This window comes from Onychomys torridus, chromosome 8, assembly GCF_903995425.1.
Source record: "Onychomys torridus chromosome 8, mOncTor1.1, whole genome shotgun sequence".
Lineage (NCBI taxonomy): Eukaryota > Metazoa > Chordata > Mammalia > Rodentia > Cricetidae > Onychomys > Onychomys torridus.
The window spans coordinates 96,788,339-96,800,962 of record NC_050450.1 but is presented as its reverse complement, the minus strand read 5'-3'; the positions used below and the strand labels follow the sequence as shown (position 1 = coordinate 96,800,962).

The 12,624-nt window shown below is 44.5% G+C and overlaps 2 protein-coding genes across 2 annotated transcripts in view; both read right to left on the bottom strand.

Moving 5' to 3' along the window:
• Positions 1–5,677, bottom strand: part of Axin2 (axin 2) — an 89,554-nt gene extending 83,877 nt beyond the window's left edge. Inside the window, exon 1 of the mRNA XM_036195879.1 lies at positions 5,623–5,677. The gene's annotated coding sequence lies outside the window, so the exon portion shown is untranslated. The remainder of the gene's footprint in view (positions 1–5,622) is intronic.
• Positions 4,952–12,624, bottom strand: part of Cep112 (centrosomal protein 112) — a 385,003-nt gene continuing 377,330 nt past the window's right edge. Inside the window, exons 26-28 of the mRNA XM_036195322.1 lie at positions 9,914–10,015; positions 6,475–6,539; positions 4,952–5,687 (exon numbers count right to left, since the gene is read on the bottom strand). Coding sequence (XP_036051215.1) covers positions 5,684–5,687; positions 6,475–6,539; positions 9,914–10,015 — 171 coding nt within the window. The 3' untranslated portion in view covers positions 4,952–5,683. The remainder of the gene's footprint in view (positions 5,688–6,474; positions 6,540–9,913; positions 10,016–12,624) is intronic.

Below are 12,624 nucleotides of genomic sequence, written 5' to 3'. Positions count from 1 at the left end.
CATGGGGGAAGGTGGGAGGTAGCAGAGGCAGCCTAGCTCCCTGTATTTGGCTGTTTATATATTTACATTCCCCACCCAGGCTCAATGAGAGATGAGATGCAGGAGACGGCCCAGCAGCACAAGCAGAGAGAACCCCACTGCAATGGGGAGAAAGCTAATGGGGCCATGAGGAAGCCGATTCTTTTGTTTAGCTAGAGGATTATGCTCAATTTAGCTGGGGAGTTTCTAAGGTCTGTGGTTCAGGAAATTTCCCACTCAGTCTCATCAAATCCACATCCTTCCATGTGCCTGAGAATTCCCCAGAAGAAGGGAGAACCTCTTAAGCACAGGGAGTGGGGTCTGGGGGATCCTTAAAATATACACCTGCTAAGTTAATTCCAATAAACAGTACATACCAAGTTCCAACAGAAGAGCTGAAAAAAATTAAACTATGGTTGCTTCCATCTTAGAAAAGACTCACAGAAGACAGGCTCTTACTGAACATTCCTAACAGGGCTTCCCAGATGCACTTCTAAATCTTCAATTTAACCTGTGATTGTAGTGGTATAATGCAGATCAACAGGATTTTCAAACAATAAGGAACTTTAAAAAAAACAAAAAAACAAAAACAACTCATCAATTTGGTTGGGATTTCTCTCATCAACATCTCATAGAACTCTACAATAAAATACATGGTCCCAGAAGAAGCTTGAACAAAAATCAAAACAAAAAGAAACAGTTGCATGGGTCAAATCATTTTAGGGAATTCCAGGTTGTGCTGGTTTGAAAGGAAATGGCCCCTGAAGAGAGTGGCACTATTAGGAGGTGTGGCCTTGTTGGCATAGGCATGGCTTTGTTGGAGGAAGTGTGTCACTGTGGAGACAGGCTTCGAGGTTTCATATGCTCAAGCCATGCCCAGTATTCCAGACCACTTCCTGTTGTCAAGATGTAGGACTCTCAGCTCCTTCTCCAGCATCATGTCTGCCTACACACCACCATGTTGCACCATGATGATAATCAACTAGAAAATGTAAGCCGCCCCAATTAAATGTTTTTCTTTTATAAAAGTTGCTGTGGTCATGGTGTCGCTTCACAGCAATAGAAACCCTTACTAAGACACAGGTTAAAGTGAGTTAAACAGTTTTTTTTTTTTTTTTTTTGACCAAAGGTTATGGCAGGATCAAGGTAGCACAGGGCTCTGACTTTGCTCTAGTTCTGTCCTTTACACTTGACTATAGGCAGGCTCTGTCATTACCGGACTACAGTAGAAGTGTTGCTGGTGTCGGGGCCCAGGACTTACACACTTCTGGTGTCTCTGTCTGGTCTATCCTGTGCTTGACTAGAAGGGCTCTGACCATCTGTATCACCTAGCCAGTTGGGAACACAAGCTTCCTGAATATGAGAAGCAACCTGGGCTAACATGCCCGTTTCCTGTGACCACCTGCCAAGCCCCATGTGACGCACTCCTGGGAAGCTAAGTGAGAGCAGCCCCCGAGTGTGCCAGTCATCGGTAGACTCATGTCAGAGAACACACACTAGTGTGTTCTAGGTAAAGCCAGCAGGATCAAGGAATGCACATGAATCTTCAATCAAAGAATAGAGCATGTTACAATTGTCAAAATGGGACATCAGAGTATTTTGAGATAAGCCACACTAAACAGACCTTGGTGGATACTGGCTTGAGCGATACTGGTTTTTGTGTTTTGTTTCTGTTTTTGTTTGAGACAGTCTCACTATGTAGTTCTAGCTGTCCTGGAACTCACTTTGTAGACTAGGCTTGCCTAGATCTCACAGAGATCCACCTGCCTCTGCTTCTTAAGTGCTGGCACTAAAGGTGTGTCTTATCATGCCCTGCTAGTTTGAGAAACACTAAATGAAGGGGTTGAAGTGATACCACTGGGACAGTCAAAGGTAAGGTTTGTGGGATAGACTACAGAAGGGAGTTCCAAGCGGGTGAAGAGAATCACCAAGTAGACGGAAGCAGCCGAGGCCACCTGTCTGCTGAATTCCTTTCCTAGCTAACGGGATAGAGTATGGACAAAGTGGCTTTATCCATGTAACTACATTTCAGCTAGTTAGATGAAGCCAGCTTCTCAGGAGTCAGCCCTGTTCTGTTCCATGATGAGGCCTTTGTGTACACCTCACCATGCTCCGTGAGACCTCACTTTAGGTGGGAGATGCCCCAAAAGGATATCAGACTATTGGTCAGCCTCACGCCTGGACGAAGTATCCTTCTCTAGATGGCAACATCCACCAGCAGCATTTAGGTGTCCAATGTAAAAAAGTTTGTCCAGTGGAAACCTTGTCTTAGAACTGAGATGTCTGGGAGAAGACGATTCCAGCTACCCTTGGTACTGGAGAGGAAATCAGTTTTAACAATTCTTTGGTCTCATGACATCAATTTCAATTCTCTTCCTCTGTATGCGGCAAATGATACGAACTGAAGTTTGATTCTGTTTTTAAAACAATACAGTTAAGAAGGTTCGCCCTGTGAGAGCTTGGAGCAGTCCACTTCACCCCTCAAATAGGGCCTCAGCCACAGCTTCCCAATCAAGCCTCTAAAGCTAAGACCTACTCGGAGAGTTGAGAAAGTTTTATCTAATTATCTCCTTTCCCTTCTTTGAATTGGCCAACCATGTTCCTTCCCCTGGTTTTATCAAAGCGGCTGCCAGCACAAAAGCACATCCACATTTAAGCAGGCTTTAGTTAGCACACTTAAAATTGATCATGCATTTTAGTTTCAGTAACTCACAATTTCTATACCCTTTGATAATTCACTTTAAAGAGCAAACTGTCTTTAATGACAAGGCTTAAAAGAGGCGACCTTTCTGAACAAAATCTGAAGGCTCAGAAGAGAGAGCTCTTTTAAGGAAACTGTGGATTCAAATGACCTTGTGTTCTGAAGCTCCTCTCCCAGCAGTTTGATGTCTTACCTTTCCTCTCCCCCTTGCACAGAAGGCACAAACACCGCCCTTCGCTGCCTTCCCTGGCTGGTGATGCACTTCAATGAGGATGTTGTTAATTGTTAATTCAAACTCCCAGTTCCTTCCTTCTGCACTTTCCTCTGCAGACTCCTTTAATGAGGTTGCTTCCCATTACAAGCACATGCCAGTATTCCGAAGACACGGTTAATATGCGGCGTTTACAGAAGGATCTCAGCACATGAGCAATTCCCTTCTAGCCAGCCACCTTGCCGCCAATATTATCGTGCAGTCTATGAAGCAGGCCAGTCCTCTGTTCCCTCTCTCTTAAATTCCCTCCTCCTCCACTGTCTCCCTTGATGGCTGCCCTCCGTGGAGTTCTTCAGTGAGTGGGGAGGTTGCAGAAGCAGTGGTCAGACTCCCAAAAGGTCCAACTGCTGGGGAACAGAAATGGACTGATAGGGAACAATGCTCCCACAGGTGATTGACTGCCAGCTTCCGTTGGGCCCCCATTCCCTGACTCCGCCAGAGTGTCTAGCACTCACACCTAGCCACAGGACCTCAGGCAGAGCCTCCTTCTCTCAGTGTTCCAATCAATGCCTTCTCAGCTGCTACCTGTTGACAGTTAGATGTCGGACTAGAGAAGGCACAGGTGGAGGGAGGCTCAAGTGTGGTAGCCGACAGTGATACCTGGAGATGTAACTAAATTAGGCACTTGTGATGAACAATTGATCCTCCCTTGGATAAAAGAAGGGGTGCAACCTCAGATGATTTTATAATAAGTGTTTATAATTTATTTCCCAAGAACTTGTGTTTTGTCCCAGTAGCCACTTACATCCTCAGTGCTGAATTTCAAACATGCCAAAAGCAATTTTCCTCTCTCTTCCTTTATCAGAGAATGCTCACAAAAATATGAGTGTCAGCTACCCCTGCCTATTACTTCCAATCAAACTGACCCCAAGTGTTACTCAATTTACTCCCAGACATGCTTGGCACACTGCATAAGGGAAATGGGATCTGGGTAATGTCAAAGGTTCATCAATGTTTGTAATTTCATAACCCTTGAAATAAGGAAAAGAAAGAATAGCAGGCAAGTTTCCAAAGCTCCTACTGATATTTACTCACGGAAAACAAATATTCCTGAGTGGGAGTTCCAATTTCAGCAAACAAAACAACTCAGTAAATATTCCATTTCGGGCCGAGACTAACCTTGAAATCCTCTGACCTCGACCTGCTTTTCACGGTCCCCACAGAAGCACTTAACATTAACCATATGGCCTTCTTTGTCCAAGTGCTAGGTCACCACTGGACATCATCTGTCCTCATTGGTTAGGTGGCTTTAATAGCAGCTGCTATGATTTTGTATTTGTGTGTGTGTGTGTGTGTGTGTGTGTGTGTGTGTGTATTTTTGAAGTCTGTGTGATCATTCACAGGACACAAATTTATATTCCTGGAGGAGAGGTTGGGGGAAGAGGACATTTGAGAGGCACCAGGAAGGTGAGGGGTCCCCAAAGATGACTTCCTGCCAGATGTCAGCCCCCTACTGATGGCCCACACACAGCCTGTCCTGCCTTGGCTTTGGAAGTGACTATAAAACCTGGGTTTTCTTATCTTCTCCATGTCTCAGACAGGGTACAAGAAAGAAAAACCAATCCTAGGACAGCAAGCGATAGGGAAATTTGGGCATGGGAGAGAGAAAAGAAATTTGAATAAGTGGAAATAAATGATCTCTCTTGCCCTTTTACAGTAAACCAGACGATTACAGCCCTTGCCCCTCCTACTCACTCAGTTTCAGAGTGTCTCAAAAGGCCCCTGGCTCACCCCAGGATCACTCAGATGCAATTGGAGAATCTTTGCAACTGCAACTCAATTTCTTTGGCAAATCAGGCTGACCAACCAGCACAGTACTGATGTGGGAAAAGCAACCCAGGCGTAAACACCATTCATAAGAGCAAGCACATTGCAGACAAGACCAATGGGCAGGCGCAGTGGCTTGCCAATGGTCTGTGTCCTCAAACCACCGTCAAATGCTGTCAGGCTTTCTTAAGATCACGGACTCATGTGACAATCAAGGCAAAGAAGTCATGGAGAAAGGAGCAGGACAACCAGAGCTGCGTGCACAGTCTTCCCACCCTGCAGGCCTGCAGCCCCAGGGGGGCAGACTGGAGACACACATGACATGCATGACCCAGTGGTTTGACTCTGCATAGCAGATTTATGCCAAAATTATGAATTAATCTTTGACATGATACAGGGTATTTTCCTCCAAAGCAGAATTTGAGGTGGTATTTCTTGGGGAAAAAATACCAGGTATATGTCACACTTAGCAGATGAGGTGTGATAAAGTGTTGAAAGTAAACAAGAGTAGTACAAAATGACATTTTAATGTATGAACATGAACATGGGAACAGCGTTAACAGGTTAAGAATTTTGATATGATACTACAGTCGTGATTCTAATCATGCGTAACTTGCAAGACCCTTGTGAAGCACTACCAAGACACACCACAGGCAGTTACATCTCTGCTCAGTGTAAGCAGTCTTCAGCACATACTCCAATACAGACATGGGGTCAGAAAGAAAAAGGTGGTAAAAATAACTTAGGCCAACACAAATAAAGCCAACCCACTGCACGGATGATGCATGTTTTTATGATCTTAATTACACTTAAGCATTAAGAAAAGCCATTGATCTCATAGTTCACAATATCCAAATCTTCAAACCTGCTGGATGAAGTCCACTGTGCAGCTGAGACAATCTCACCTGTCACGCTCTCCCATGCAGTTACCTGCAAATCAAAAACCCCTGTTAGGATTTTTAGTCTGAATAGGACTGTCAGTTGTAAAATGTGTTACAATTCTGAAGGAGTTGGAGGTTCAAAAGGGTATTTGCTATCAAAATTTCATCACGTATGCCTATAAGCAACTGATCTTATCATCATCAGGCACACAGAATCTTTTGAAAAGTAAATGATTCACGAGCTCATTCCTTTTATTTTGATGCCAAGTAAGCAGCCCAGCCTGTGACTGCACTTAAAAGCAAAGTTGCCTGACTGACCTGGACCATTAGTAAACATTGCCTTGGTTGGTGATATCACTGGGAACCTTTAAGAAGATCTCCTGCATCCCACAGCCCTGCACACCAGGACACTCCATCTCTGTGAATGTTTAACATCACAAAGCCATTGACTTATTCTGGTCTGGAGAACAGTGCCAAACCCCCAGGGATAGGGACTTTGAAGATGTGAGCCATCACAGAAAATTGCATCATGCACAGTCTTAAAGGAAGATGGTGTCTCCTTCAGTCCACAGCTGGGCTTCAATACCACACCTTGCCTGACTGCCCAGGTGAGGTCCCTACTTGCCACACCCTGAGATTCCTGAATCTTGTTCTGATGAATCTAAGCCCTGTGATTAAAGAGGTGGGTGACTTCTCAAAGACAAGCTGTTCATTAAAATGTCTTTCTTTCAAGACTTATCTTGTGTCTAGACATTTCAGTGAAGATTTGCATGTCAAGCTAAAAGACTCCAGGGGTACATTAATTGGAAGGTGTTTATTTCATTCACTGATCATACCTTCTGCCTTGGTAGGTGGTCAGTTCTTCTTGAAGAATGGATGCTCTCTTTTGCAGAAAGTTGACCTAGAAAGACAACTTGTGTGAGGTGCATATGCCAATACCGCACACACAGTATGTTAGAATTTTACTTAAATAATTCCCTGGGAAAAACTCAGAGGAAGTGAATATTAATAATGCATTTTCCTACATCTGGTCATATCCTGTCCCTACCAAAAATCCATCAAAGGCCACAGAACCAACTACAAACTATCCCAGGGCCATCTTGACCTGGTGCCATTCTACCTTTGTGGCTCCCTTTCTCCTCACGACCTTCCCACCACGGCCACCTTACACCAGGTTGGTCACTCTGTGACCCTTCGGCTAGGGCCATTTTTTATTTTGGAACACTTGACTAAAAGTCTCCTACTTGTCTTCCATGGCTGGTTCAAACCTCAGCCCTCCCATTGATCCCCAACTGCTCCCACCACCTAGTCCTGTCCCAGGCCAGCGGTCCTTCCTCTGCATCACTGCTCTCTGCCTTCTCACACCGCCTTGTGGTTATGTTTTCATGTCCTTCTCTGGAGACGGGTGACTCTGTCTATCTCCGAGTCCCCAGTTTCTTTGACAGGGCTGGACATGTAGCTGCTATGCACTAGCTGTTTAATGAGCGAACGAGTGAATGAACAGAAAATGACTGCTTTCTGGAAACCTTAAATCCATCCTGGGGATTGCCTGGAGTGGGGCCAACTTGAGTTCCATCCCGGGCTTGGTCTCTAAGGCTCTAGGAAGGTTGGTTACTCAGCTCTTCTGTGTCATCTGTGAAATGGGGTTCATGACAGCTGCCTCCCAGAGGGAGAAGTGTGGTGAGCTATGGCTCAGAGTAAATGCCCAGAACAGACCCCACAGTAGGTACCACCATGGAGTGGAGGGCCGGGTGTTAGAAGACTGTTGTCCAGCATGACTTCTTCAAGGAGGTCTTTATAGTACATTTGACTTCTTTAAAGTATAAATGGCTATGGATCAATGACACCTATATATCAGGCATTGATTGAAAACACCTTATCCAACCACATAAAAAACAGTTTGGGGACAGCTTATACTATGATTTAATGTAATCAAGAGTCAGTGGCATTTGATCTACTCAGAATTGTTTACTCTTGCTTCTTTGGTCTGAGCTGAAACCATGGCAACGGCTGGTTCTGAGGCATAGTTATGCAAGAGTACAGCTGGCGGAACCAAAAATGTGCTTGAAAGAGAGAAAGCACAGGCTGCCCCAATGGGTGTGCATCAAAGTGGTCCCCGGACTTGCTTATTTGTAATAGCACCCTGCTCTTCATTTTAGCCAATTGCTCAAGTGACCCACAGGACAACTGATCATTTTGACAGATGCAAGGATCACACTGCTCTAACTTCCCTCCCCCACCCTGCATTGCCACGGACTGGAATTCCAACAATTCTCAAAAACACAGGCACCTGTGCTTTCAAACGAAATCTGCTCGCTCTGAGGCCTGTGACTCCTACGCACAGCTGCCAACTCCGAGGCCCTCATGCAGCTGGCAGCGCTCTCTCTGGGTCAACATCAGTTCCAGGAGGTCGAAGTGGCTTTTCTTACAGTAGAATGGTATGAACGATAACAGAAGCCATGCAGGTGGGCACTGGATCTCTCCCTGTCTCCATGTGCCTCCAAAATAAGAATCTCCTCTGAACGCATCAGGCCCTCATAGCTGACCCCAGGGGCACTCCTCCGTGAAGCTGATGGGCAAACCACACCTCTGAGTGCTTTTCACAGAAAGAAAAGCTGCGCATCCCTGGTACTATGCTCTCTTCCATCATTTGTTTGCATATGCACAGGCAAGCAGGGCAGAACCTATTAGTAGCTTCCAAAGGCAGCAGGGAACAGCAGGAAGAGGACAGGGAAAGGACCCTTCACTTTAGCCTTCTCACTGAGGGAAATATGAGAGAATCAGCTAAAATCTGCTTTATGCTGGCATGATGGCTCAAGACAGGGGAGGCTGAGGCAGGACTGTCAGGAGTTGGAGGCCAGCCTACATTTCCAACTGAGTTCTAGGCCAGTCTGACCTGAGCAAACGTCACAATCTCCCTGCACCACCCCCATCACTGTAGCCCTGGGTGGCCAGGAATTTGCTATATAAACCAAACTGGCTTTGAACTCACAGAGATCCACCTGCCTCTGCCTTCCATGTGTTGGGATTAAAGGTGTATACATCATCATGTTGGCTTCACATAGTCATTTTACATATTACAAATACCCCATATTAGTATTATCAAACTACATTGGTTATTTTATTATTTAACTAGTACCTACTATGTATCAGGTACAGTTCTTAGCATTCAGAGTGTAGAAACCCTTTCCTAGTGGAACCATTACAGGAATTCATATATCTTTAGTTTCCCAGTGTGTTGGAAATAAGACTATACAGATTCCTCCTGTAGGAGTTAAAAACTCATAGGTAGTCTGGTGTGGTGGCGTATTCCTTTAATCCCAGCACTCAGAAGGCAGAGGCAGGCAGATCTCTGTGCGTTCAAGACCAGCCTGGTCTAGTGAGTTCCAGGACAGCCATAACTATGTAGAGACATTTTCTAAAACAACAGCAACAACAACAACAACCAAACACCCTCCCAAACAAACGAACAAACACCCCCAAACACACACACACACACACACACACACACACACAAATCCTCATAGGCTGACAATGCATAAAATGCTCAATACATGATGGTACACACCTTTAATCCCAGTACTGAGGAAGGAGAGACAGTTTGAGGTGAGCCTGGTCTACAGAGTGAGTTCTAGGACAGCCAGGGCTACAGGGTCAAAGCCCATCTCAAACTCCACCCAAACCAAAACCCCTTAAAACAACACTTAATACAGAAGTCTGCTGGGTAATTTTTTGTTTGTTTTGAGAAAGGATTTTGCTATGTAATTCAGACTGGCCCTGATTTTGTAATCCTCCTGCCTCAGTTTCCCAAGTGTTCACCTCTCACCTTACATTTTAGGAATCACACACTTTAATAAGAAACATCAAATCTAATTGTTTGAATATCTTAACATTATTTTGCTTTGGACTTAAAATATATACCTTTGAAAACAATATAAAATATACCAGAAAAAAAAATGCTTCTAAATTAATGATGCTTTTGTTCCCCCATACTTTAGCATAGGCAAGGAACCAGCAATGCATTGCAGAATGGCATTTTGGACCCCGAACTAAGAAGAAAGGGTGAAATTGCGCTGGACTGTGAATCAATCAAAGCTGCCATGACTGACCCAGTTTCAGGGGAGTAACCCGTCCATGCTGATGATGGGTCAGTGTGGGGCTCACAGTGATTCTGGAGTGAGGCAGAATCAGGCTATTTGTAAGCTTCTCTTCAGAATGCATGTCCCACCTACACCACACCTATGTCTTAGAGTATTCCCCAGCTCTAGGAGTTACCTGTGACTTCAGGGAGGAAATGGTGTCCTCGAGTTCTTGTCTTAGAGATGCAGGCATTAACCCTTTGAATTTGGTTTCATATTCTTGTCGTATGTACGTTATCTAAAATGAAAAACAAACAAACAAAAACAACAACAACACAATTTTTATACCCCAGAAATGCCTGCTTTGGATTTAAGAAATCTTAGAAAAACATCTTCATCCACAAGCAGTTTTCTATATTTATTGTCAGAAAGCATACAATAAATGACATAAAAATGAAGAGTTATACACGCTGATAAGTTATTCAGCCTGCGCACATGATTCTGGCACAGATGGTCCCTGGAACAACTTCTTGTTCACAGGGGCTGGAGAGGTTACTCAGCTTGCTACTCTTGCTCTGAACCAGGATTCACTTCCCAGCATTAAAGTGACAATTCACAACTGCCTGTAACTCTAGTTACAGTGGATCTGACACCCTCTTCTGACTTCCGCAAATACCAGGGAGGCAAATAGCACGAAGCAAAACACTCACATATATATACAAGTAAATAAATCTTAAACAAAGAAAATCCCTGTTAACACAACTTTCAGCATCGTATTAATATTAAGTAAATTTCATTCTTTCATTCCTGCTTACAGGGTTGGCCACTGTGTCAACTCCGAGGCCTTTTCTGCACCAGGATGCAGATTCCAAAAGGGACTGACTATGGTTGGAGACAACTCATAGCATGCCTTTGGCTTGACTGACACTTGCAGACTACTGGAGTGCTTGGTGGGATTCAGGTGGCGATGAGGACTAATTCTGGGGTATCTGCACAGCTGTGTCTAACATGAGGACAGGTGGTGTGCACTCTCACTGGACATTTTGGTGGCTATATCTGTCTCTGAGATCCAAAGGGTAAGTGAAGGTAGTGGAAGTGACACCTTTGGATACTTCCATGCATGTCATATGAATGTGCCTGGACAAATAGCAGTGGCTTGCTACAGCTGTGTTCCTTGTAATGTAAGATGCAACAGAATTCCTTTAAAGATTGACTATATGCATTATGTGCGAGTTAACTGAATTGCACTGTATTACATACACAATTCATTAAACAACTGCAAACAGGAACAGGGAAATGTGTAACACAACTGAACTCGGGTGGGCAGGGCAGGCCTGTAGATTGCTGGGATTAATTTAAAATCACCACCTTGTAAATCCTAATTCTTCTTCCACTAAACTGAACTAAGTTGAAGAAGTGTGTTATAGTGATTAAATTCATTACTTACTTAAAACCCATGGCAACTGTGCTAGAGCATGATATCTCTTAGAACTGGAGTTACAGGTGGCTGTGAGCCGCTATGTGGGTGCTGGGAACTAAATGGAGGGCTTCTGTAAGAGCAGCCAGTGCTCTAACCACTGAGCAATCTTTATAGGACCACATTTGGCTCTCAATAATCCTCTTACTTTCCCATTGCTTAAAAATTTTAACTGAAGATTTAATCACAGGACAAAAATCTATATAAATGCACTGCACTTCTTAATCTAAAACAAGAGATTTATAAATTCCCCCCAAACCACACATTTTCAAGCCCACTCAGTGAAGTACGTATCTATGTATCAGTAAGTATGTATCACAGGCAAAAGGACCCTTGCTGTTGCTGCTCTACCCTGTATGATTATTTTTCTTTCTTTTTCCTTTAAAAAATATTTTATTAATTTCTATTAATAAAATAGAGTCTGAGTGTTTGCCTCCATGTGTGTCTGTGCCCCATGTGCATGCAGTGCCTAAGGAGGCCAGAAGAGGGCATCAGATCCTCTGGAACCAGAGGTACAGATTGCTTATGAGTTAATATGTGGGTGCTGGGAACCTCCGGAAGAGCAGCCAAGTGCTCTGAACCATTGAATCATCTCCTCCCCTCCACTCCCCCATATGTTTCCCAAGGAAAACAGAGCATCCTAACATCTTGGGGAAGTCTTGCCAAGCAAAGGGATGATAAAGGCTGACCAAGGCTGGTTTGGGTAAGGGATATACAGGGGCCATGACTCCCTCTCTTACACAGTAGGAACTGAGGCAAAGTTGTCTGATGTAGAACAGAATCTGTTTCCTGTTGACACTCCCTTGGCTGTTTAATTGAAACAAAGGACAAAGTAAACTAAGCTAATGTTACCATTATGGAGTCTAATCCTTTGAACCTCTGATAATTGGTTACGGCAAAAAAGCACCCCGAGAGGTGCTCCTGATTCAGCCAGCCACTACTGGACCATCAGAATAAGCACTATTGGCCACTAACTGTCTGGGAGGAAGCTGCTACTCATCCAGCTTGTCACCACTGGACTTGCCCAGGGAGTGCAGGTAGGCAGTGCCTTCTGGATCCTTTTCCTGGCAGTGTAGTGGCCTTTTCACTACCTTTCCACATTCCTGTCCTGCACACAACCCTTCCATCTGTTCTGAGTCTTCTTCCATTTGTTTGCAACATAGCACTTCTCTAGTACAGCTAAACTATGGATGAGACATACCTCCATTGTAGTGGGTAGCCATTCCAGCTTTGATCTGGAAGTTCCAACCCCCACTGAGGCTTCGGTAACTGTCACGCCTACAAGGCAGGGCTGAGAGAGGACCCTGAATACCCGAGATCCAGATACTCCAGCTCTCTTGGTTCTTAGACCCTCGACACTGGAGGTAAACCAAGCAGGGTTCTCCAGAGAACACCGCCAGACTGCACTACACCTTTCCCAGACCCTGTTA